Source organism: Microcaecilia unicolor, chromosome 3, assembly GCF_901765095.1.
Source record: "Microcaecilia unicolor chromosome 3, aMicUni1.1, whole genome shotgun sequence".
NCBI lineage: Eukaryota > Metazoa > Chordata > Amphibia > Gymnophiona > Siphonopidae > Microcaecilia > Microcaecilia unicolor.
This window is the reverse complement of record NC_044033.1, coordinates 28420886-28448012: the sequence shown is the minus strand read 5'-3', so window position 1 is coordinate 28448012 and position 27127 is coordinate 28420886. Positions and strand designations below refer to the sequence as shown.

Here is a 27127-nt window from a genome sequence, read left to right as displayed (position 1 = left end):
ATAATCTCAAAAAAAAAAAAAGAACGTCCTTGACGAGCACTTGCACGTTTTCACCCGGGTCTCTCTCTGTCACAACTCAAGTTCAACACGTGCAGGAGATTTGCCCAAGTTGTAAGGAGTCCTCCAGGCACTTCTGTCAGTCAGACCTCAGTATCATACACTAACACTGGCACTAACTGTAAAGCCTGAATATTTATCCGATTCTGAACCTGTTCTCTCTAGAATTTCCTGCCGATTGTGCTGCCTGCATGTAACTGATTTTACTTGAATTTTAATTTTTTTTTTTTTTTGTTACATTTGTACCCCACGCTTTCCCACTCATGGCAGGCTCAATGCAGCTTACATGGGGCAATGGAGGGATAAGTGACTTGCCCAGAGTCACAAGGAGCTGCCTGTGCCTGAAGTGGGAATTGAACTCAGTTCCTCAGTTCCCCAGGACCAAAGTCCACCACCCTAACCACTAGGCCACTCCTCCAGTATGCGCTGTGCATGTAAGATTTGGGTTTCTTTTCTCCTTTCCATCCAACTTTAAAGTTGGACCGTTAATTTAAAATTCTCTCGTCTCTAATTAATTGCATGCCAGGGTAAGACTCAAAGGAAATGATGTCATACTGCTGAGTGAGAACAGCAGGCTCCAGCCAGGTCCGCTACCAGTGAATAAAGGCAGTGAGGTCAGACGAGTCAGACTCAATCAATCATCTCAGAGGAGGAAGCACATGGGCAGCACAGCAGCAGTACTGTAGGAGGAGAGGACAGAGAGAGGAGGACAGCAGCAGCATGAGCACTGCAGGAGGAGAGGAGGTGGACTCCTCTCAGAGGCAGCAGGAGCTGCTGTGGCAGGGAGAAGAGACGCAGCACTAGGCACAAGCTGAGCAGGAGGAGAGGACTCCTCTCAGAGGTAGCAGGAGCAGATCAGCTGTGGCACAGAGGAGAGAGAGGGAGGCAGCAGGACGGAGCAACTGTGGCACTGAAGAAAGAACTGGAAGGCAGCAGGAGTTCAGCAGCTGTGGTACTGTGACCAGAATCAGACCAGAAGGGGCAATAAGTACTAGTGACTGAGTGAGTGACAGTCATCCACAGAACAGAACTGCACAGAGGTGAGTCAGCTCAGCTGACTACTTTTATTTTTTTATATGTATAGGCAGTTTATTTCTCTCATGGTGGGAACTGGCTGTTTGTGAGCTGTTTTTACTGCAGCTAAAGCATACCCACTTGCTTCTTTTGTTGAGGGCATTGTGCTGTTTGGTGACCAATTCTCTCTATTTTAGTATGGAAAAAACTTTAGTTTGTTTTATGGATTTACTGCCCTTTTTCTAAGATTCAGTATATTATTCTTGATCTGGATTCGTACACATAAGTACATAAGTGTTGCCATACTGAGACAGACTCAGGGGGTTATTTCCATTGGGCTTAGCACCGCCAATGATTTTGAAAAGTTGGCTCCTATGAAGCCCAGTATCCTCTTTCCAACAGTGGCCAATCCAGGTCACAAGTAGCTGGCGAGATCCCAAAACAGTACATTTTATGCTGCATATCCCAGAAATAAACTGTGGATTTTCCCAAGTTGATTTTCATAATGGTCTAGGGACTTTTCATTTAGGAAGCTGTCCAAACCTATTTTAAAACCCGCTAAACAACTGCTTTTAGCACACTCTCTGGCAACAAATTTCAGAGTTTAATGAGTGAAGAAATATTTTCTCCGATTCGTTTTAAATGTATTACTTGTAACTGCATTGCGTGCCCACTGTCCACCCCACTCAGTATTTTACATACCTCTATCATATCTCCCCTCAGCCATCTTTTCTCCAAGCTGAAGAGCCCAAGCTGTTTCAGCCTTTCTTCACAGGGAAGTTGTCCCATCCCCTTTATCATTTTCGTCAACCTTCTCTGTACCTTTTCTAATTCCACTATATCTTTTTTTGAGATGCGGTGACCAGAACTGCACACAGTATTCAAGTACTCATGGAGCAATACAAAGGCTTTTTTTTGTCTCAAAAGTGCTGGGCTACTTTCTGGAATGAGTCAGGCTAGAAAATGTTTTGCCATATGGCAACACTGGCCCTCAGATCATGGAAAGAGAAAAGGCTGGCCCTGCTGCATCAAGCCCAACCCAACACCTCCACCATGATCTTTCATGATGGCATTTTGTTCAGTACAGTAGTAAATACATTTTTTATTTTTATTTCTTCTGTGTTGTATTGTTTTATAGAGGCTGTCACTCGGTAGGTATGGCAACAGAAAAGAAAGCCAACATTCAAATACTTATTGATTCAAACAGCGACTGTGTTTCATATACAAAAAAATAAGGGCAAGGGTGATGTATGGAATCTCTTTAAATCGGTATTGATCGATGCCAAAGAACTGCCTTTTGTGCTCCGTTCGAGATGCAAGACAGTTCTCTCTTGGAGCTCACAAGGACTACTGTGCAAACCGTATGCCAGCAACAAAGATTACAGCTATACCAGGCTTTTTTCTATCAAGTAATACTAACAAAGTACCTGCAAACATCAAATCTGAAGTGGCAGACATTGTGGTCACCATGTGTGCAACAGATGTGAGGCCTTTTTCTATTGTTGAAGGAGACTGATTCAGGAATTTAGCATCAAAGCTCATCTCCACTGGTGCTAAATATGGGAACGTTGACCTGGACCAAGTAATGCCCTGTGGGTCAACTGTGTCTCGTCATCTTGATGGTGTTGAGAAAGAGAAGATCACACATCGACAAGCTAACTTTGATGCCACATTTTGGTGTGACAACTGACCTCTGGACACACAAACAAAGCAACCACAGCTACGTAAGTGTGACATTACAGTATATTGATAACTGGCAAACTGAATAGTGTATCTTGGTTACTCGATTACTGGACGAAAATCATACCTCAGAAAATATAAAACTGACAGTGAAGTCGATTCTGGACGAGTTTTGTGTTCAACGTCAAGACAATGTGTTCACTATGGACAATGCCAATAATATGAAGGATGCGTTTGGAGAAAACATGTGGCTTGGATGTTCATGTCAATCTAAATCTTGTTTTGTCACATGGACTACAACAGCAGACAAGTTCATATGGCACTGGTTTGCCACCTGAGGTTGCCCAACATTGACACTTCGAAAGAACTAGTGACATTGGCAAAAAGAACAAAAATTAACAATCAGCTAGTAACAACACTTAAACAATGTGTGGTAACACGATGGAACAGTATGCTGTTAACACTGAAATCAGTGGCAACAAATTTTTCAGATCTCCATACTCTGAGTGCTGAGCCAGGTTTTAATAGAAATTTCTTTTCGTCAGCTGGCTCATATCAATGAAGATTTATTGGCTGATGTCATTCAAGTTTTGGATCCAGCTGAAGTGGCCACAAAATGCCTCTCTACTGACAAAAGCCCTTCATTGCATCTGGTGTTACCTACCAAAATAAAGCTTCAAAAACATTGCACTCAAAAGGCTTCTGACAGTACCATCATCTCACAACTAAAAAAACATCTACTTAACATGCTGAATAAATACTTCACAATTCATCGTTTGCATTGTACCGCTGCTTTGCTGGATCCACGTTTTAACAACTTTGGAACATTAGCACCAATTGAATATGCACAGGCACTGTCCAGCTTGAAAGAGATGGTGGATAGACTGCCAGCAGCAGACATTCCACTTCCAGATGACTCGTCTGTCTTGCGGCAACCCAATAAAAAGATGAAACTAGAGGAAAATTTCTTGGGAGATCTCTATTCTTCTTCATCTTCAAATATATCTGAGGTATGTATATATTTTCTTTTGTTAGCTATTTCAATATGTTCTATTTGTAATGACAATACTACTGTACTTGCAAAATATGCCTTCACAATCACATTCAAAATGATACCATCTGCTTTTTCTCAGGTGGATGCATACACGACTACCACTGATGGAATTACTGATGACATCTTGTCTTACTGGAAGTCAAAAACAACTAAGTGGAAAAATCTTTCTAGAGTTGCCAGACGAGTCCTTGGAGTGCCTGCTGACAGCACATCATCCAAATGGTTGTTTTCATCAGCTGGGCATGTTCTTGAGGATAGACGATCACAGCTAGGGCCACACACTGTTGATGGACTTCTGTTTCTGAATGGACTAAAGAAATAACTGACAAATATTCCTGACTGGTTTGTGTCCTCTTACTTGGTGGATGTTTGCATTTTGTATTTTCATTAAAACTCAAAAAAGACTAAATTAGCATTCAGAAATACATACTTCCTTTGTTATGGGGACAGGCGGGGAAGAAGGAGATCACTCACAGGGCCGGGCGGGGACGGAGATCACTCACAGGGACGGGTTAGATTCTGGCAGGGATGAGTTGCATTTCTGTGCCCATGCAACTCTCTAGTGCAAAATTACCTTTAATTTGAGCTCTGAATGGTTGCTGTACTAATAAAGATATAATCTAATTACTGAATAAGGGCTTTCAGTCATATGGCAGGTATTCTCCGAGGACAGCAGGCTATATATTCTCACATGTGGGTAACGCAGCCTGCGTTGCCCTGGTCCGGAGCTTGTAACAAGCTTTCACAGAGCTCTTTGAAGAGCAAAGTTGTGCTCCATCGCTCATGCGCGAGTGCCTTCCTGCCCACCGTGAGAGCAAGTGACCAACAGTTTTATACTATAGCATACTTTACTATGAAACAGAAACAACTCCAAGGGGAGATGGGAAGGTATATGAGAATATATAGCCCATCTTCGGAGAATACCTGCTACAAAGTAAGTATCTTTGCTTTCTCTGAGGACAAGCAGGTTAATATTCTCACATGTGGGGAATCTCTAGCTACCAGGCTCACTGAAATCCACAGTTAATTACAAAGAGGCGTATTTTCAAAGCACTTAGCCTTACAAAGTTCCATAGGTTACTATGGAACTTTGTAAGGCTAAGTGCTTTGAAAATGAGCCCCAAAGTATATCTTGCCATGGCGAGGTCACAACATAGATAAACCTGAATCCAGATGCAAATCGCCAAAAGTGTAGCCTGGGATAAAATAAAAATGGGCCTAGGCGGGTGAAGTTGGATTCTAAAACCCAAACTAACTCTACAGTACCATCTATTGAAATCAACTTATGCCAGGCATGGTGCTGAAAGAATGCACCTGTAGCAGTAAAGAGATGTGAATGTGTGAAATAAAAACTTTGTTCTTCGTTAACAGTCTAACAAATAGGTGGGAAAATGTGGGATACAAATGTTATAAACAAATAAATAAAACATAAGCTCCCAACAGAGACTAACGGAGCCAGAGCTCAGACATAGAGAAACCTCCTGGGCAGCCCAGCCTGGGCTTAAGTAGAAGAAAATAAGTTGGTAGCCAACTATATCCAGTCAGGATGAAAGGAAACAAAAATAAATTTGGAAAAAAACTTCCTTTGGTTCTTAGACCAGTACATGCAAAAAGACAAAAAACTCACCTGCAGTTCAAGCTGTGCAGTGCACGCTCGCTAGGGGCATGAGACCGCAGGAAATGACATGACAGACAGACACCCAATAGAAATTAAAAACCCCCGCACAACCCACAGGATTTGAGGTTGCATGCGGAGAAATACTCTATAGTGATGAAAATCAGGGTAAGGTGGAACTGCCACCAGGGCCTGAAGCTCACTGACCCTGCGAGCCGAAGAAAAAAAGACACTGGAAACAAGACCATCCAGGCCAAGGACATCAAGAGGCAAGAAAAACAAACAGCTCAAAAGGAGCTGAGAGTAAAAATCGGTTAGAAAGACGTTGTGGTCCCGTACCAGTGTGACAAAAACCAAGAGATGGGAATATCCCCCACGTGATGAGAAGCACTGAATATACAGTGGTACAGTGGTGAACTCACCCGAGTAAGGTTGCAGACAAAACTCCGAAAAACAGAAGGTATGTGCATAGGGTTGTGCTGGATAAGAAAAAAAAAAAAAAAAAAGAGAAAGGTATAGGCCCCTCCCTTCGCCGCACTGTAACCGACATACATCCATTACTATAAAAAGGATCACCCCTTAGTGGAAGTTTTTCAGAAAAACAGCAAGACTAAGGAGACACCCTCAAGACACAAAGAAGCTTATGCGAAGCCTTAACATCCAAGTCCATGAGGTCTAGAGACTGGAGGAGGGAATGTAGAACTCTCATTCTGAATGATGACGGTTGGAAAATATTCTAAGTTTTACGATCCTCGGAGAGTGCAGTAGTAGAGGAAACTAGACATGTCGGGCCCAGTAAGAATGCCTAGAATCCTGGATTTGCAGTCCTGCCTTCGCAGCAGTAGAAGTCTCCCTATGAGAGAGATGAGAGTATATGAATACAGAAGACAACAAGGAAGGAGGAGGGAAACCAATGGTAGGTTGTTGTCGGTCTACAGCCTAGAACAGAACTGAGGAATGGCATGACAGGCATGATTTGTCAAGAAATGCAACAAAGGGGTGTTGCACAGTTAGAATATAATGCAGATAACACCCATTTGAAAAAGCACTCATGTGGATTAATGGCTTTGCAGATTCTGATGATCAGGTTGTTGGATGTGGTTGCAACATGAGTGGCTCTGAAAAGCAGTCTCAAACAGACAGCCCCTGCTCTATCTGGATGGCCCTCTGACAGAAGGTGTAGTCAGGTGCTCCCTTGCTTGTCAGGATAGCACATGGCAACCTGAATGGTTGTGGGAACGAGTACAAAATGGCTCAGCCTCACACTGAAAATTTAAGTGTGTTGAAGACCTCTCAGAATTCCAAAAAGTGAAGTTGGAGAGCTGTATCCTGGGAGGGCATCTGTTGATGCCAATGCTGTATGCAACACCGATGTCTGAGGCCTCACTGCAGACTAAGGGCCACGCACGACTGAGTCGAGAGGCATGATAGGCGCAATCAGCACTCTCCAGCCAGAAGCTCAAGCAGCAAGACCTGATGTGCCCACATCAACGACAACTGGAAAATCGAGGCATCGGTAAGAGAGACAAGTCGATACTGAGGATGTCTGAACTATGACGCCGAGAGGGGCGCCAAGGAGTGGGCCGCAGTCTTGACTGATTGAACTCCCTGTATCGACACTGACACAGGTGTCGAAAACCAGTGCCACATGCAGCACCGGCATCTTAGGCCTCACCTCAGGCCAAAACCTGTGAAGGGATGACTGGAGGAGCATGGCAGGTGCAAGCACCCTCGATGCTGATGCACTCCATCCACCAGCAGCTCAGGGAGCAAGGAATCTGGCCCTGATAATCAGAGACCCACATAAGGGCAGCTGCTGGATATGCTGCCGGTGTTGATGCCTTGGTACCCCGGAGTCTCCAGAACCATGTATTGAGGGAGATTGATGGCAATACTTCTACTAACATCAGCATCCATGATGCTCGGTACCGATGAGGAGGATGCTGAAGTTCCACAAGTTGACGCAACCACCGACGTCACCACCAACCTCAATGCAGATGCAGTGCCCCCCCCCCCCCCTTCCAAAAAAAAAAAAAACCCCAGTCCAAAAACATTGGAAACTGCACTGAAGTGACTGGGAACGTTCAAAAGAAAAGGAAAGACTCAATGGTGGCCGCAGCTGCCACTTGGACCGGGACAGCGATGCAGAGAGCATGGGCGGTCGCTCCAGTAGCGAGGAGGGCCCTGAGGACCCCATGAAAGGAGCAGCCCAGTACCCTACAACTACTACTTATTTCTATAGCACTACTGCCGCAAGCGCTGGACTGGCAGGGAAAAACAGTGGGCTTAACCTCCGCTCCACGGTGGAAGGGAAGGGCCTCGACCCTGTGAATGTTATATGCTCCAGACTGGGACAACGCGGGCTACGTTACTCACATGTGAGAATATTAGTCTGCCTGTCCTCTAAGAATAATTCTCCTCCTCCACCACTCCTGAGCTTAGCAGCATTTTAATTCCAACTCCTGGAGAAGGAGATCTTCAAGATAACTCAAAGCCCATTCCTGGACCATTAATCCTCCCCCCCCCCCCCTCCCCAAAAAGAAAAAGCCCACCATTTGCGCGTGATTCTGGCACAGCAAATATGACCAAGCCCACTCAATTTCTATGGGCTTCATTGCATTTTTCATGTGGGAATCACTAGTGTGGCTTTGTAAAAAGGAGAGCTAAATCACCATAATTCATGCATAACATGTGGCTCTGCTTAAAATTGAATATATATGTATTAATTGTTTGTTGTTTTTAATGTGGCCATCCGATTCTTTTGTTTTTATGATACTTACTTGCTAGCTAGGCCTCCCCCAGGTGGTAAATTTGGGATATTCTCCGCAGATAAAATACGCATTACATGAGCAAGATCCGGCATTCCTTCTTCACCAGAATTTTCCATAATTTCTAGTGCAAAACATATGTTAGTAAATTTAACTATGTAGTAAAATAATAAAGCCTTCAAAAACAGTGTTCCACCTGACTGATCCAATAAACAGAAGCAAAACTGGTCTAACATACTAAAAATACAATTACATGAAATAATAAATTATATGCAGTAATGTCAAACAAGCTCAAGTTCCACGAAATAACCAGCTAGAACTGTTCAGAATCATACACATGGAACTAAACTGCATGAACTGAGTTGCAGTATTAATGTTGGTTTATTAATTTTATTTTGTATAATTCTGTTTTTGAATTTTATTTTACTTCAAGATGCTTAGAGAAATATAATCAAATTCAAAAATTATACTTCCTTATTTATCCTGCTAGATCAGTCCAGATAAGTGGGTTTTGCTATTTCACATGCAGAACACTGACTTTCAGTGACATCACCAATTTAAACACCTAGTGCAGCTTGTAACTTTGCAGTATCCACTGCCTGCAGTTGAAGGTAGCAGTGTCGACTAGTGCAGGAAGACTGCAGGGTGGCTTGGCTCCCTATAATGCAGGTTAGGTTTGTGGTCAATGGTTTAACAAGAATCTTGCCCTATTTGAGCAGACTATAGACCCTGGGGCAAGGACTCAGACATACAGGTGTCTCTTCTGGGGGTTGGCACGCATAAGGTAGTGAGATCCTCACAGGGGCTGCTGCTGGGGTGAGGTGGTAACTAGGAGTAGAGGAGCTAGTGTCCACCATTTCCCTCCCTTAGTTATTCTCACCCCCCCCCCCCTTCCCTCCACCTACCTGTGTTTTACCCAATGAGCTCTGACCAACTCAGTGGCATAAGGTTTTATCATCCAAAACAATAAAATAAATTTTAAAAAGGGGAGAAGAGAAAAGTACTCAAGGCCAGTTCGAATAAGAGGATGCCTACAGCAGGGGTCAGCTGACAAGTCAAAAGGAGTTCCATGGCTGTGATGGGAAGCCCTTCCTTAGAGATGCTGGGGGGGGGGGGGGGGGGGGGGGGGGGGGGGGGGGGGGGGGGGGGGGAATCGTGCCGGACAGAGATTGAGAAATTAGTTCTTACCTGCTCAATTTCTTTCCTTTAGAAGCAACAGATCAATCTAAGACTTGAGGGTTATGCCTGTCTGCCAGCAGGTGGAGATAGAGGGCACCAAGTTTCCCAGTGCCTTAACAGCCAACCCAAGAACCAACTCAGCATTCTGCTATCAAAGCAGTCCAAAGACAGAAGAACAAGCCAGCCAGAAAAGCCTCCTTCCTCTACTAGCCGAAAACTGAGAGGTAACAAGCTTCAACCTGTACAAACCATTGATCGCAAGGAACATCAGGAGAGCAGACTTCACCTCAAAGGAAAACAAGCAAAACAGACAAGGGAGGGCTCCTGGATCGATCGGTTGCTACTAAAGGAAAGAAAACTAGCAGGTAAGAACTAATTTCTTTTTCTTTAGCTTAGCACAGATCCATCCAGGACTTGCAGGATGTACCGAAGCAATCCACGCAGTGAACGGTGGACCCAAAAGGACACAGGCGCCCTAGCCACAACATCTAGTCTGTAATGTCTGGCAAAAGTAGCAATGGAAGCTCAGGTGGCTGATCTACAAATGTCTGCCAAAGGGACAGCCTGTAACTCTGCAAAGGAAGTAGTCATCCCCTCAAAGGACCGGAGGAAGCGTACTGCCAGATAGCAGATAAGTGGACAAAATGGCTTCCTTAACTCACCGAGCAATGGTAGCTTTGAAAGCAAGACCCTTCCTGAGACTGGCAAAAAGAACCACAAGATGATCAGAGTGCCTGAAGTCATTTATTAGCTCCAAGTAGCGAAGGAGCACCCGATGCACATCCAGGAGCCGAAGGCCCAAAACGTCACACCCAAAATCCTTCTTGTGGACGGAAGACAACACAATAGCCTGATTCAGATGGAAGGACGAGACCACCTTCGGAAGAAAGGAAGGCACCATATAGACAGAAACACCATCCTCATGAAAAGTCAGAAAGGATTCCCTACAAGAGCGAACCTGAAGCTCAGACACCCTCAGTGTCAAGGCAATAGCCATCAAGACAACCGCCTTAAGGGTGAGATTTTTTTTTATCGACACACCAGACAAGGGCTCAAAGGGAGCCCTTTGTAGAGCTTTCAGCACAAGACCAAGATTCCACAGAGGTCAGACAGGCTGGAATGGAGGCTGCAGTCAATTGACCCCCCTCCCATAGGAAGCAAGCAACATCCGGGTGAACAGCAATGGATAAGCCACCCACCCTGCCCCATAGCAGGATAAAGTCACCACCTGAACCTTCAAGGAGTTCAAGGCCAGACCCTGCTTAAAGCCATCCCAAAGGATAGAAGACAAAGGGCAAGATCGACCTGACACCAGGCCTCAAACACTTTCCATATTCAGGCATAGGCCATAGAGGTTGAACGCTTCCTAGTCTACAGGAGAGTCGAAATCACATCCTCTTGATAACCTTTACGCCTCATCCGTGACCGTTAATAGCAAGGCCAAAGCGAGAAGGATTTTCCAGTGGCTCCATCTGCAAAACGAGTGGCTCAGTCACCAGAAGACTAACACAGTCTGCATACCACGGCCTCCTGGGCTAATCTGGAGCCAACAGAACCACTCTGTTCAGGTGGATGGCAATGTAATGAAGGGCCCAGTCTATCATCAGCAAATGAGGGAAAATCCAGAAGCTCATCCTGCGGCCAAAGATAAAGGAAGACATCCAGACCCAGGGAGCTGAACTCCCATCAGAGACTGAAAAAGTGGGGGAACCCTGGTGTTGTACCTCACTGCCATGAGGTCCATGAAGGGAACTTCACAGGTCAATGAAATGATTAAAAATGCCTGGCCACAGAGCTCCCATTCTGCTGGATCTAATGTCATCCTACTGAGAAAATTTGCCTGCACATTCAAACTCCCTGCAATGTGCGCTACCGAAAGCACCCGAAAGTGACGTGCAATCCAGCAAAAGGAGATGAGCCTCCAAGGCCAGGGCCATACTCTGTGCCCCCCTCCCCCCCTTCACATAACACCATGGCTGCAGTGTCCAAGAGAACCCAGACTGGTCAATGAGGCAACACTGGGGCAAAGGCGAGCAGGGCCAAGCTAATCGCACATAACTCCAGGCAACTGATCGACCCCAGGAAGCCTCTGTCAAGGACCACCAACCCTGGGCTGAGAGGTGAAGACACTGGGTGCCCCAGCCCGAAAGACTGGTGTCTTGTCATGACAGTGATCCAGTCAGGTGTCACCAACAGACCCCTCTGCAGACTGGGAGCCCTCAGCCACCAGGACAAGCTGCTCTGCACCTGGCGAGTCCACAGGAGATGGAAGTTGTATGACTAATGAACTGGAGACCAGTGGGAAAGAAGGGAAGACTGAAAAGGCCTCATATAAGCCTGAGCCCATGGCACCACCTCCAGAGTTGTTGCCATCGAGCCCAGAACCTACATATAATCACATGCCCTGGGGTAAACTGGGTTCAACACGCGCCCAATCTGCTACTGCAACTTCAAAATCTTGGGAGACAGAAAGAAACACACTGCCGGCTTGCGCATCGAAATGAACCCCGAGATATTCCAGGGACAGAGGGAGTCAGCTGAATCTTGGAAAGACTGATCACCCAACTAAGAGACACCACCTCACTGGTCACTTCCAGGCTGGCCTGATTCCTCGACGCAAAGGAAAGCCGCCGCCATCACCCTTGGAGAAGGTTCTGGGAGCCGTGGAAAAACCAAATAAGACCCCCAACTGAAAATGCTTTCCCAGAATCTCAAAACGAAGAAAACAATAACATGGAGGTCAAATGGAGATGTGAAAGTATATCTCCATGAGGTCCAGAGTGGTCAGAAACTCCCCCAGCAGAACCAAGGCCACTATCGAGCAAAGAATTTCCATCCAGAAATATACTCGCAGAGCCTCGTTCACTTGCTTAAGGTCCAGGATAGGATGGAATGAAATAGATCGAATACCTGTCCTGGCCCTCCTCTTCAGGAGGCACTGTGACCACTGCTCCAAGACACAAGAGACTCTTTAGAGGGCTGCAAACCACCCACTTCCTTGAAAGGGCACCATATGGGGACTCTAATAATCTGCGAGAGGAGAGAAACTCCAGTTTGTAGCCCTCCCGAATGATCTCCAGGACCCACTGGTCTGCAGTGATGCGGGCCCACTCCTCGTATAACTCTGACCAGCAGCCACTGACCCTGGAAACCTTCATTAGGAGGAGCAGGACGTATAGACTGGGTGGAAAGCCTGACCCCCCCCCCCCCCCCAACCGCTTTTCAGAACAAAAGGAAGGTTGCCACTGATGAACACGGGACTCGGAGAAGGCCGAAGAGTGCCCTGGCATATAACATCTGGACTCCAAGAAACAGGTGCGAACTTGGGAAGAGCAGAAAGCAGGCTTAGGGAGATCCTAAAGTAAGTGATGGGACTTGGACTCCTCTAAATCCTTAACCAAGTGCTTCAAGTCCTCCCCAAACAAAAGCTTGCCCCGAAAGGGGAGCTTAGTTAAGAGCGACTTAGATATGATGTCCACTGCCCAGTTTCGAAGCCACAGAAAGCGACGGGCAGAGACAGCCAGCACAATCTGCTTCACAGAGGTACTAAGCAGGCCATAAAGACCGTCCGCAAGATAGGCAAGACCCACTTCCAGAATAGGCAACTCCAGGAAATCCAAGTCCCTGTCCATGGAGGCATCAGCCGCCTGTTGCACCAGCTTAAGACAGGCCTTAGCTACATAACAACCACATAATATGGCCCCTTCAAAGGCCATCTTCAACACCACCTCAATCTTCCAACCCTGCACGGGAACAGTAGTCTTCTTCATTACTGCCTTGACCAAGGAATCCACTGCAGGCAGCTTAAGCATCTCTAACTCCTCAGGAAGGAGAGGGTAAAGGCTCGCCATGGCCTTCAGCCCCGAATCCGGGGTATCCCACTGGGCCGAGATAATCTCGCATGGCCTCAAATATGAAAGGTCTTGGAGGGCTTCTTAGACCCAGACACAATGAAGTGCGAGGGCACTTCAGAAGACTGGTACACCGGAGAAGAAATGTCCAGGACTTCCAGGGGCCAAATAATTAAGGCCACAAGTTTCTCCTTTCTGAACGTTCAGGCCACTGAGGGATTATCCCCTACATCCTGTGGAAGCTCCCCCTTCCCAAGAGCTCCCCCCAATCCTGCCACCCAGAGGAGAGGAAGGGTGCCCGGACGGCGCCGCCAACACCAAGGACTCGCAGTCCCATTCCACGGCCCGGGAAGCCCTTAGCCGCTTAAAGGACGGAGGCACTTCTTCCTGAACCTGTACCAGACTCCCAGAGAGGGCACCCCATGTCTAATAGTCCTCGAGTAAGAAAGCCTTGTGCATCAAGAGGACAAACTTGGGAGAGAATGGGCTCTCCTCAAGACCAGCTGCTTCTGCTCTGGAAGGTTCTGAGCTGCATAAAGAGGAGGAAGGGCCACCAATGGCCCCCAAGGGGCCAAGCCCCGACTCCACTCCAGCCTCCTGACACGGCCCGGGAAAATCAACACAGGAAAACATGATGGCTGCCTGACCTGCACTGGCCGACAAAAACCGAGCACCCGGGATGGAACCGGCATGTGGCTCCTGCTCCACTCCCTGCTCAACCTGACATAACGCTTCCCTCTCTGGGGCCTTTTTCCGACATGGAGCTGAGGAGCATGCGGGACACTGCTCTGAAAGGGATTTGTGTGCTTGCACTGAGGGCAATGCTTCACTGCCTCAGAGGGAGCCGCCATCTGTCAAGACAAACAGGGGAAACAGGTACTCCCCCAAACAGGGCCCCTCCCCGAAACAGCTCACCAAAGGCTCCTCTGCAGATGTCAATCGGCTGACAGGCAACTCAGCCAAACTCCCCTGGCTCAAAAAACCCTTGTATTTACTTTTATTGTAATAGAGGAAAGAGACCAGCCAGAAAGGCAGCAGGGAGGGAAGGAACCTAGCATCACTAGGTATTCCTGAGCTGGCCCAACTCCAGGGAGGCATACCTTACTCAACTGACACCAGAATCTGGCACAGGAGAAGAGGCTCAAACAAGGGAAACCAGTCCAAGACTCAGGAGACGTGGACAACGTATCTTCCACCTGCTGGAGATACAGAATACTGAATTGGTTCTCGGTGGGCTGGCTCTTAAGGCACAGTAAAACTCAGTGCCCTCATCTCCACCTGCTGGAAGATGGGCATAACCCGCAAGTCCTGGACTGATCTGTGCTATGCTAAGGGGAGGACATGTGGAACCTGCTGCATGAGAAGCATGGAAGGCTATTCTACTCAATCAGGAAGTCATGGCTGGGCTGATATCACCAAGGGAATAAACTGTGAATCAAAACTAGCACATGCCAGACCTGCTATAACAATTTTCCCATCAGCAGGATCCATTGCCATGTCACCTGCCAGCAACATGCTTCAGCAGTGGGGACTGGCTCTAACACAGGAATTACCTCTGGGGAAAGGGAAGCTGATACTGCAACAAGTTACAGGCTGGTTGCACAAGGCCTTGAAATCCAACTACCTAAGCAACCCGGAGGACTATGGACCAAGTGTTCTGGAGGCAAAAGGGACCTCTGAGTCTCACAGCGAGAGATCAGAAATGCCCCAGATTGGAAGGTCCTGCAAGCATAGAACCAAGAGGTTCAATTCTCGCCTAGATGCTGGATGAGAGCTGGCCAAATGAGGATTAAGAGGGTTGTTTCCTACAGTCTCCCCCCTCCCCGAAAGGTGGATGATTTTCTAGTCAATCCAGTCTTTAGGAATGAGGAACTACTGCCCCTCATATTTCAGGTGGCTTCCTTTCTGCATACGTCAGAAGTGCCAGTAGAAATGGTAATAGATGACAACCTGATTCTGGAAGGTCTGCAGAGGCCTAAGATGTTTCCTCTCCATAAGGACCTTTATAGAATAATGGTGCTTGTGCAATGGGATGCTCCTGAGGTAATGCTGAAGGACAGCAAGAACATGGAATGTTTTTACATGCTACAGCAGGAGGAATTGGAACAGCTGCTCTGTCTGCCCTGGTGGACAAACCACCATCTCAGTGGAGAACAGTTTCCCCTTGAAGAAATCATAGGATAGGAAGGCTGAGGTACTCCTACAGCAAGCATTTGCCTTGTCAGTGCTGAGGGTGCAAACTGATCTTCCGAGAAGCAAACACTAAACAGAAGCATGAAATATACCATATAATCTTAAGACCCTTTATATTAGTCTAGTATCCCTAACATCTTAACAACCAACCAATATTAAGACACAGACACCCGTCCAGCAGTGAAAAGGATGTAATTAAGTCTCTTGCACCAAAAGTTGCAAGTATGATTATCCTTAAATTAGTGAAATGCAAGTCATGTGTGCTCGGTGCAAGGAGCTACGACTCTCAGAGAATGCACCCAATCTCTTGAGGCTAAAATAAAGACTTGGAAAAGCTGAAGCAAAAAGAGAAGTATTTAGAGAAGACCTATAAGGACATACTGGATAAGTCCCACCTTCAATCTGGCAGTTCTGTGATGCCTTGGAGGACAGGGGGTCACCTAAAAACAGTTATCTCCCTGCTGAAGCAGGAAGCAATTCTGAATATAGGAGGCTCTTGAATAAACTTGACAGGCTGAAGTTAGGACCCAAAGTGGTGAACTGGATTAGAAACTGGTTGACAGACGGAAGCCAGAGGGTGGTGGTTAAGGAGATTCACTCGGAGGAAAGAAAGGTGAGTAGTGGAGTGCTGGGGCTGAATTCTGTTCAATATATTAGTGAGCGACATTGCTGAAGGGTTAGAAGGTAAGGTTTGCCTTTTTACGGATGATACCAAGATATGTAAGAGTGGACACACCAGAGGGAATGGAAAACATGAAAAAGGATCTGCAAAAGTTAGAAGAATGGTCTAAAGTTGGACAATTAAAATTCAATTCAAAGAAGTGCAAAGTGATGCACTTAGGGAGTAGGGGTTAGGTGGTGAGAGGCTGATATGCACAGACAAGGAGAGGGATCTTGGTGTGATAGTATCTGAGGATCTGAAGGCATGACAAGGCAGTGGCCGTAGCCAGAAGGATGCTAGGCTGTATAGGGAGAGGTGTAACCAGCAGAGGAAAGAAGGTGTTGATGCCTCTATACAAGTCACTGAAGAGGCCCCACCTGGAATACTGTATTCAGTTTTGGAGGTCGTATCTTTCTAAAGATGTAAGATGACGAAGTGGTCAGGAGGAAGGCGACAAAAATGATATGGGGCTTATGCCAAAAGACATACGAAAAGAGAATGAAGACCTGAATATCTATACCCTAGAGGAGAGCAGGGGAGATATGATACAGACATTTAAATACTTGAAAGGTATTAATATAAAAACAAAATATTTTCGAGAGAAGGGAAAATTGTAAAACTAGACAAACTGAGGTTGCAGGGTGGTAAACTCAGGAGTAATGTCAGAAAATTATTTTTCATGGAGATGGTGGTTGATTCCTAGAATGCCCTCCAGAGGGAGGTGGTGGAGAGAGAAAAAAAAAAACTGTGGCGGAATTCAAAAGGGCATGGGATAAACACAGAGGATCTCTAATCAGAAAATGAATGGTATAAAAAAAAAAAAAAACAAAGGGCTGCATATACATTTGAATGTCAAGTTGTGCTTAGATGGCAGCTGGTGCTGGGCTGGCTTGTATGGTCTGAGTCCCGCATATAGCAATCTGGTTGTAGGATGAGCTGGAGAGAGCTTCAATGAAAACTCCAGTAATTTGAAACATGAGGACAGTGATGAGCAGACTTTTACGGTCTGTGTCCCACAAATGAAAAGACAGAATCGGATAGGCTGGAGTGGGCTTTGATAAAAACTCCAGTAATTAGAACATAAGGACAGAGCCGGGCAGACTTCTACAGTCTATGTCCCAGAAACACCAAAGAAAGACCATGATCAAGTATATAATATCACATTTTTGATTTAATCTTGAATTGATAATAAATATGACTGTTGGGCAGACTGGATTGACTATTCAGGTTTTTATCTACCATCTGTGACTATGTTACTATGGTCCATCCACACTTCCTTGAGGATTCTATGAACAAGCACCGTCAGAGTTTCCAACGGTGAGGGCTGAGAGGAATTGGATGACCACCAATGTTTTCTTACCCTGGGTTCTTCCAAAGTCTCTAACTGAATAGCTTCTGCCATTTTCCTGATAAATGCAAGGAATGAGAGTTCCTCAGCTGTACACGTTTTCCTTTCATATGGGGAAAACGGATCTAACAGTAAGCCAGTGGAACCCTCTGGCTCAAAGTCTCAAGTGCTTTCAGAGTCTGAAGTTCTGAACTCCACAAAAATACACCAGCTGCCTGTCTCAACCTACATTCCTTGGTATGAATGGGCCTTGAGTGAGCATGAAAAGATCAAGGATCTACAATATATTGGTGAAGCTTCCTCTTCAGATGGACTAGATGTAGACAACAGCATGGCAGACACTGACGTCTAGACCCTTAGAGGTCTCTTGATCTCTGCTGTAGGCAAGTGCATGAACACCAAGACTGGCTGGGCCTATTATACATTGACAAATCAAAGCCACTGTGTTTCATCAAAGAATCACACCATCTACTTGACTTTTTTTGTTGTTGTTTTGAATGAACTGCTCCTCGAAGACTGCTGTTGACACAGCTTGATATTAAAGGTAAAATTATGTATAATCATACCTGATAATTTTCTTTCCATTAATCATAGCTGATCAATCCATAGACTGGTGGGTTGTGTCCATCTACCAGCAGGTGGAGATAGAGAGCAAACTTTTGCCTCCCTATATGTGGTCATGTGCTGCCGGAAACTCCTCAGTATGTCGATATCAAAGCTCCATCCGCAGGACTCAGCACTTAGAGAATTACACCCACGAAGGGACACTCTGCCCAGCTCACCACCGCCGAAACGGGGGAGGGGAATTAACCCAGCTCATCCCCACACAAGTGGGGGAGGGGAATCCGTCCAGCTCATCCCCGCGGAGCGGGGGAGGGACACCACACCCGCCGATGCGGGGGAATCTGGCTTATCCTGCAAACCGCAACCGCGGGAGGAGCTGACTGACCCTAACACCGCCGAAGCGGGAGGGGTACAAAGCTGCCCTACAGCCGCACGAAGCGGGAGGGAGTGCCGGCAGAATTTAAGTCTCAATCCAGCCCCGTAAAACGGAGGGGAGAGGAATGCAGCAGCTCACTGTAACACAAACTCGTCTTAACTCTTGAAGAATCCAAGTGAAAAAACTTGAACACGAAGTCTTTCTGAAGTAACTGAAGACTAAACTTGAACCTGAAATGCAACCAGAATAAAAACAGTACAGATATCTGGGAGGGGCTATGGATTGATCAGCTATGATTAATGGAAAGAAAATTATCAGGTATGATTATACATAATTTTACCTTCCATATCATCAAGCTGATCAATCCATAGACTGGTGGGATGTACCGAAGCAGTACTCACCCAGGGCGGGACCTAGAAATCCCTGACCGCAACACTGAAGCTCCAAACCGGGCCTCCGCCCGAGCAGCCACAGTCAAGCGGTAATGCTTGGAGAATGTATGGGCCGAAGCCCAAGTTGCCGCCTTGCATATCTCTTCCAAGGAGACGGAACCGGCCTCTGCCATCGAGGCCGCCTGAGCTCTTGTGGAGTGAGCCTTCAGCTGGATAGGCGGCACCTTCCCCGAGGCCACATAAGCCGCTGCAATGGCTTCCTTGACCCATCTTGCCACTGTAGGCTTAGCAGCCTGCAGACCCTTACGAGGACCTGCAAACAGGACAAACAGATGATCCGACTTCCGGAAATCATTGGTCACTTCCAAGTATCTGATGATGACTCGTCTCACATCCCGATATTTAAGAGCAGAGTACTCCTCTGGGTAGTCCTCCCTACGAAAGGAAGGGAGACAGAGCTGCTGATTCACATGGAAGCGAGAAACAATCTTGGGCAGAAAGGAAGGCACTGTGCGAATAGTCACTCCTGCCTCAGTGAACTGCAGAAAAGGCTCTCGACATGAGAGCGCCTGGAGCTCGGAAACTCTTCTGGCTGAAGTGATAGCCACCAAAAAGACTGCTTTCAACGTCAGGTCTTTCAGAGATGCCCTCGACAAGGGTTCAAACGGCGGCTTCTGCAATGCTCTTAGCACCAGGTTGAGATTCCACGCAGGCACCACTGAGTGCAGAGGAGGGCGCAGGTGATTAACTCCCTTGAGAAAGCGCACCACATCTGGCTGCGAAGCCAGGGAAGCACCCTTCAGGCGGCCCCTGAAGCAAGCCAGAGCCGCTACCTGGACTTTAAGGGAACTGAGCGACAGCCTTTCTCCAGACCTTCTTGCAGGAACGCCAACACTGAAGAAATTGGAGCCGTGAAGGGAGAAAGAGAGCCTGCTTCACACCACGCTGCAAAGATACGCCAAACCCTGGCGTAAGCAGTAGAAGTAGAGCGCTTCCTCGCTCTTAGCATAGTGGCGATAACCTTGTCTGAGAAGCCCTTCTTCCTCAGACGCTGCCGCTCAATAGCCAGGCCGTAAGACCAAAGGGGGAGGGATCCTCCATCACACGGGACCCTGATGTAACAGGCCCTGCTCCACTGTCAGCCGCAGAGGATCGTCGACTGAGAGCCTGATCAAGTCCGCATACCAGGGACGTCTGGGCCAATCCGGACCCACCAGGATTACTCTGCCGGGATGCCTTGCCACCCGGTCTAGCACCCTGCCCAACATGGGCCAGGGCGGGAACACATAGAGGAGCTCTTGTGTCGGCCACTGTTGGAGGAGAGCATCTACTCCCAGGGATCGAGGGTCCCGTCCTCTGCTGAAAAAGCGCGGCACTTGGCAATTGGCCGATGACGCCATCAGATCTAGGCTCGGCTGGCCCCAGCGCTTCGTGATGTCCAAGAACGCCTGAGCAGATAGCTGCCACTCTCGGGCTCCAAGGTATGGCGACTGAGAAAGTCCGCCTTGACATTCATGACTCCGGCAATGTGGGCCGCTGAAAGCTTGCTCCAGGTTCGCTTCCGCCCACTGGCAAAGATTCATAGCCTCCTTGGCTAGAGGGGCGCTCTTGGTACCTCCCTGGCGGTTGACATAGGCCACAGCCGTGGCATTGTCCGACAGGACCCGTACAGGCTTCAACACCAGTACTGGGATGAACTCCAAAAGCGCCAACCGAATGGCTCTGAGTTCCAGGAGGTTGATAGACCACTTTGCTTCTGCAGGAGACCAGAGCCCCTGCGCTGTCCTTCCCAAGCAGTGGGCTCCCCAGCCCGACAACGAGGCGTCCGTCGTGACGACAATCCACTCTGGGGTCACCAGAGGCATTCCCGCAGACAACTTGTATGTCTGCATCCACCAGCTCAGCGCCTTGCGCACTGCTGGATCCAAGGGAAGGCGCACAGCATAATCCTCCGACATCGGAGTCCAGCGCTGCAGCAGGGAGTGTTGTAGTGGTCTCATATGAGCCCTGGCCCAGGGCACTACTTCCATCGTGGCCGTCATAGAGCCAAACAGCTGCACATAGTCCCAAGCCCGAAGAGGAGAGGCTACTAGGAACTGGTCCACCTGAGCCTGAAGTTTGACAATCCGATTGTCTGGCAGGAACACTCTGCCCACTTGGGTGTCGAATCGAACTCCCAGATACTCCAGGGACTGAGTCGGGCGCAGCTGGCTCTTCTCCCAGTTGATGATCCATCCCAGGGAGCTCAAAAGAGCAACTACCCGGTCCACAGCTTTGCCGCACTCTGCATAAGAGGGGGCTCGGATCAACCAGTCGTCCAGATAAGGATGGACTTGTACTCCTTCCTTTCGCAGGAAGGCCGCTATGACCACCATTACTTTGGAAAAGGTCCGCGGAGCAGTAGCCAACCCGAACGGGAGGGCTCTGAACTGGAAGTGTCGGCCCAGGACTGCAAACGCAGAAAGCGTTGATGAGGAGGCCAGATGGGAATATGCAGGTACGCTTCCTTGATGTCCAAGGATGCCAGGTACTCCCCTGCCTTCACTGCCGCTATAACAGAGCGGAGAGTCTCCATGCGAAAGTGCCGCACTTTCAAGGCCCGATTGACCCCTTTGAGGTCGAGGATAGGCCGGACAGAACCTCCTTTCTTTGGTACCACAAAGTAAATGGAGGTTACGCCCCTTGCCAAGCTGACTTTCTGGCACCGGAACGACCGCACCCAGGCGGATCAGATTGTCCAAAGTCTGTTGCACTGCCACAGCTTTGACCGGAGACTTGCAGGGAGAGAGTACAAACCGTCTCTTAAGGGTCGGCAGAACTCTAGCTTGTAGCCGTCTCTGATGACTTCCCAGCACCCAAGCGTCTGAAGTTATTGTGGTCCACTCGCCAGAAAACGAGGACAGCCGTCCTCCAATCTGCACTGGGGCGTGGACCAAGACCCCGTCATTGGGTACGAGACCCTGGGGGAGGACCGGAGGGAGCACCTCCGGGACGGCGGTCTCTGCGAAAGGAATGCTGCTTGGGGGAGAAATTCCTCTTAAAGGAAGAGGGGGCAGAAGAACCCGACCTGCCCGGGCGGTACCGACGGGCTTCCTGAAAACGTCCTCTGGAGGTACCGGGACGAGCACTAGCCCGAGCCCTGACCTCTGGTAACTTCTTGCCCTTAGACGTGCCGAGATCGGTCACGATTCTGTCCAGCTCGACCCCAAAGAGCAGCTTGCCTTTAAAAGGCAATCTAGCCAGGCGGGATTTAGAGGCGTGGTCAGCAGACCAATGTTTCAGCCAAAGCCACCGCCGCGCAGAGACTGTCTGAGCCATGCCTTTAGCTGAGGCTCTCAATACATCATACAGCAAGTCTGCCAAATAGGCTAAGCCCGATTCCAGGGCTGGCCAATCAGCCCTCAAGGAATGATCCGAGGGGGAAGCCCGCTGCACCATAGTCAGGCACGCCCTGGCCACATAGGAGCCGCAAACTGAGGCCTGCAAACTTAAAGCAGCCGCCTCAAAGGACGACCTTAAGGCCGCCTCCAATCTCCTGTCTTGGGCGTCCTTTAGGGCCGTGCCACCTTCCACCGGCAATGCCGTTTTCTTAGTCACCGCAGTGATTAAAGAATCCACGGTAGGCCACAGATAGGCCTCACGTTCACTCACAGCCAAAGGATAGAGGCGGGACATAGCCCTAGCCACTTTAAGGCTCGCTTCTGGGACATCCCATTGAGCCGAAATTAAGGTGTGCATGGCATCATGCACGTGGAAGGTTTCTAGGCGGGCGCTTCGTCCCCAGCATAATGGCAGAGCCAACAGGGGCTGAGGGAGAGACGTCCTCCGGAGAGGATATCTTCAAAGTGTCCAGGGCCTGTAACAACAGGTTGGGCAAATCCTCTGGGCGAAAAAGCCGCGCTGCAGAGGGGTCATCCGCTCCATCCGAGCGGGGATCCGTCTCCTCCAAGGAATCCGCAAAGGACCGTTGGGAGACCTCAGACACGCTGCCCTCATCTACATCGGAGGAGACTAATTCCTCCAAGGCCTGGGAATCAACCCGAGGGCGTTTACCTCTGGGAACCTCAACCTCTTTACCAGACGAGGGAGCGGGGGCAGCGTTGTGCATGAGGAAGGCCTGATGCAGCAGCAAAACAAACTCGGGGGAGAAACCCCCCAGACTGTGCACCCCGCAGCCTGGACAACAGCCCTAGGCGCGCTCTCAACCGGCGCTCGCAACAGCGGGGGAGAGACATGCTGCGCATCCAAAATGGCGTCCGGCGCGAAACTCCGCGAAGGAGCCGCGCGGGAAGAACGGCTCTTAACTTTAGCCGCTTCTGTGCCGTCGCCCAAATTAAGGGCGTTCATGGCATTAATGTCTCCAACCTCAAGGGCGGCCCAAGAAGAAGCCGTCCGAGCCGCGTGGCCGGCCAAGATGGCGGAGGCGAGGAGCGGGGGATGGGCGTTTATGGCGGGAAAAACCGCCACGCCGGAGGAAGGACCGGGACATTCATCGGTCACGAAACTGTCACCCAACAAGGGCGAATCAGGCTTTAAGACCCCCGCATCCCCTCTAGAAGCGCTCAAGCGACCCGGGGAGCGACCCTTTGCGCCCTCGCCCTCCGACGCCCATGTGCCACGAGGAGAAGAATCGGGGAACACCCGCCCGCTATAAAAAGGTAAAAATTACCTGCTGTCCGCTCCGAGTTTGTAACGACCTGGTGTCCCAGTGAGTAGCTGCAATAGACGCTTAAATAAACGTCGAAATAAACGCCTTTAAAGACGTTTAAAATTTTTTTTTTTTTTTTTAAACGGAGCCAGCGGGAGGGGGAGAAAAGGAGGGACCTGGCACCACCAGGTTTGCACTTGCTCAAAAGAGCCCTCAACCCCAGGCACTCAACAAAACCTAAAAATTAGGCTTGGAGGCCTAGCCAGAGCTTGCTGCTGTGTGTGACCACCACCTGCTGAGATAGAGAACATACTGAGGAGTTTCCGGCAGCACATGACCACATATAGGGAGGCAAAAGTTTGCCTCTCTATCTCCACCTGCTGGTAGATGGACACAACCCCCCAGTCTATGGATTGATCAGCTTGATGTATGGAATGTCTTTTTAGTCACCTATTTTTGGAAGGTTTTAAGCGAGTTTGACATGAAAGTGGAACTGTTAGGTCCTTTTGCGCCATGTTATACTGTATATATGAGAACTTTGATTTCATGCTGCTTGTGTGCCTGTACGTTCAGTAGGTGTAGCACAAGTCACTTGGGGAGAATCAGAGGCTTGGTCTCAGGTTCTCAGGATGCCTTTATGCCCTCTCCAACACCAGGGGATGAGCTGTGCAGAAAGTTGGGGGAGGGGGTCAAGGATATTGGCAACTTTGGTGATCTAGATAATGTACTGAGGTTAAGATGTCTATGGACCTTGGCTTCTGCCTGGTGCTCAGTATTACAAGCTGTTGGACACTGGATAAGGACAGAATCCTAAAATTTGGAAGATGCATCAAAAGCGATAAAGCATGCATGACATCAAGTTAAAATCCTGTATGTTCAATGAGTTTTTTCCCCCAAGGAGGATAGGTTATTAAATTATCCTTTTCAATTTATCATTTTAAGTTTCCATATTGCAAATCAGCTGAAAATACCCAAGTTCAGTTGCGTATATTCAAGAAAATGTTTGCTTACCAAAGAAAAAAAATTAATACAAAATTACTGATCTCAGCAAGGGACTTTACTGCCAAAATTAGACATATGGGCTGGGGTAGGGGCACTGGACCTGGCTTTTTTTGCATGTAGGTCCCAGCCAATATTCAGCCGGGATCCACACAAGTGTCTTATGGTTCACAAAAGTTTTTGATTCAAATGTGTTTCCCTAAATTTCATGTATATAAAAACAAGTATCAATTCTCTCACCTTCAACTCTGGACTCTAAATGTCTGTCCAGGTCTGTGTCTTTTTTCATAGCCTCTTCCGAGACCTTAGGCGCATTTGAAAAACAAACTAGTACAATACTCATGTTATCACGGCTTCCCTGCAAGACAAAATACACAACACAGTTAATGAAATTACATGTTTTTCTTCTACCTGTTCTTAATTATGCTACTTATAAGAAAATTACTTTTTTTTTTTTTTTTTTTAATGCAAATCAATATTCAAGTGCCCTAAAGTGATCATACAGCTATCTGAAAATTCTATGTAACTAAAGCTTTAAATGTTACAAAACATACGTTTTCTACAATCCAGAAATTAAATACTTCTGCACATCAAGCAAACTAGCCCACATTAGAGAGGACAAGACTGGGATAGGGTTAGAATGACAATTTTGCCTGTAGATGCACTTCATATCAGCCAATTTAAAAAGGGAACTTACCTTTAATTTGTGCTTAGACTGTCATGGGAGAACTTTATCATAACCCATTGCATGACCTTACGATCTTAGAAGTTTCTCTTAAGCTTTAGGAAAGTTGGCGCCAAATGCTTTCTTTTTTTGTTTTTTTTTTTAATGCAGGCTCTCAAAAGAGAAATTTAAGTTTGCCAATTGTTCAGATGCTGTATTTGGACATATATCTTTTCTGCAAAGATGCAGAGTCACATATTTAACTAGCAAGTGTTAAGAACACAAACAGGGTACAAAAGCCAGACTCAAAATTTAATATAAATTTAGAAAGAAAATAAAATCTACACATTGAAAATGAAGTCAGAGTTCAGCATGACTCTGGAAACACTCAAGCAGCAGAGTCAAATATTCAATCCACTAACAGGCTTAGTGCATAAATTTAGGACAGAAAAGAGGGGGGCCTCGTTGTTCGGGCCTCGGGGCAGGCTGTTTGACAGGTTTGGGTTTTTGACAGCCCAGACCTGTCAAATAAGTGCGGGAGGATGCGCTCAGCACAATTCTCTCGCACTTTAAACATGGTGATCAAAGATAATAGCGCTGCTTAGATTTGCATGCATTATCTTTGATCATCAATGCAGAAAAGTCCTGCGCTGTCCTGGCGCTATTTTTAGGGCGCTGTTTGGAACAGCGCAGGGCTTTTGATCATCTGGGCCTGTATGAGGAGACTTCAACCGGGCATAAGTATGAACAGCCACCAGCGCCTGGTTAAAACCTCTAATAAGGTCTGGCTGACTTTCAAAGGTCTTACACCCTAGAACTGTTTGCCTAAAAGTTTGAACCTTTTATTTTAATATCTACAGCAGAGGCAGCTCAAATGCAGAAACAAATTTGTTTCATAAATCAGTTCTCTATCAATTATGCAACATATTCAGACAAACTTTTGACAAATAAAAATCTACAATGCAGCAATACTGTAGAAAAGCAATAAAATTATTGTAGTCCTGCCAGTGTTAGTTTCTTGCTGCCTGGATAAACCTGCTAGTACCGCTCAAAAATTTGCAACAACAGCTTAAACTGTGACATGTCTTTGTCATGAGACCATTGTACAGCTTAAATCCTCATCTCCGGAGCTACTACTTGATATCAGTACTGCTGTTTCTCTTCTTTGCAAATATTCCATTCCAAAACGTCTTATAAGAGTCTGCCCCTGTCTTTCTTCTAACTGCTTCCTTTTGCATTAATGGTGCAGTGATACCAGTCATTGATTCTCCGCTTCCCTTTTCATGTTGAGCCAGCAAGAACTTTTCAGCAACTGTCATCAAACTGACAGCATTGGAATTAACAATGTTAAAAGAGATCAAGCTTGGAGACAAATTTAGTCTCTCTGGCCTGCTGTATTACGGACTGCCACCCTTTGTTCTTAAAGAAACACCACTCTTAAAATGTTTGTTCTAGTAGTTTAGTTTGGCAGTTTTGTGGATCTCTTATTGGGATTATTGCTTGCTGCCAAAATTTCTATTAGGGCAGCAGATGGATAACTGATGAGTTATGTAAGCATACATATGATGAAGTTATCTTTGCTCTAAGTATGGGTTATAAAAGTTACATGTTCAATTTGTTGTTCCACTATAGTTTACAAAATAGTGACAACCTAATTTGGTTCGCAACTGCCCGTATTCAAGAATGGCTTATGTGGATTACGGAATTATTACTATTTGATGCCTTCAGTACATCAGTGTGGACCTACCAGTAAGTGTTCACCAACTTAACTGATGCTTTGCCTGAAACGTTTCTTCATATATACAAATAATATTATGGGGCAAGGTGGTCATATTTACAAACTTCAAGAATAAGCTCCACCCTACCCTGTCTCCCACTCCCTAGATCCAGCAGATATCGGCTGAGGAAGTCCGCCTGGATGCGGTAATTCCGGCTATGTGGACTGCCGACAACTAGCAGATTCACTTCTGTTCAGGCATAGGATGCGACTTCCAGGGCCACTGTCCGACTCCTGGTGCCTCCTTACTTGTTGGTATAGACCATCACGTTGTCTGCCACTACAGG

General features: G+C 47.3%; 1 protein-coding gene across 3 annotated transcripts in view; it reads right to left on the bottom strand.

Annotated features, from left to right (window-relative positions):
• The window catches only part of PPM1B (protein phosphatase, Mg2+/Mn2+ dependent 1B), a 146265-nt gene that overhangs the window by 60174 nt on the left and 58964 nt on the right, over positions 1-27127 (bottom strand). For all 3 annotated transcript variants that reach the window (XM_030195800.1, XM_030195799.1, XM_030195801.1), the window contains exons 3-4: positions 24640-24757; positions 8201-8312 (exon numbers count right to left, since the gene is read on the bottom strand). In XM_030195800.1, coding sequence (XP_030051660.1) covers positions 8201-8312; positions 24640-24757 — 230 coding nt within the window. The remainder of the gene's footprint in view (positions 1-8200; positions 8313-24639; positions 24758-27127) is intronic.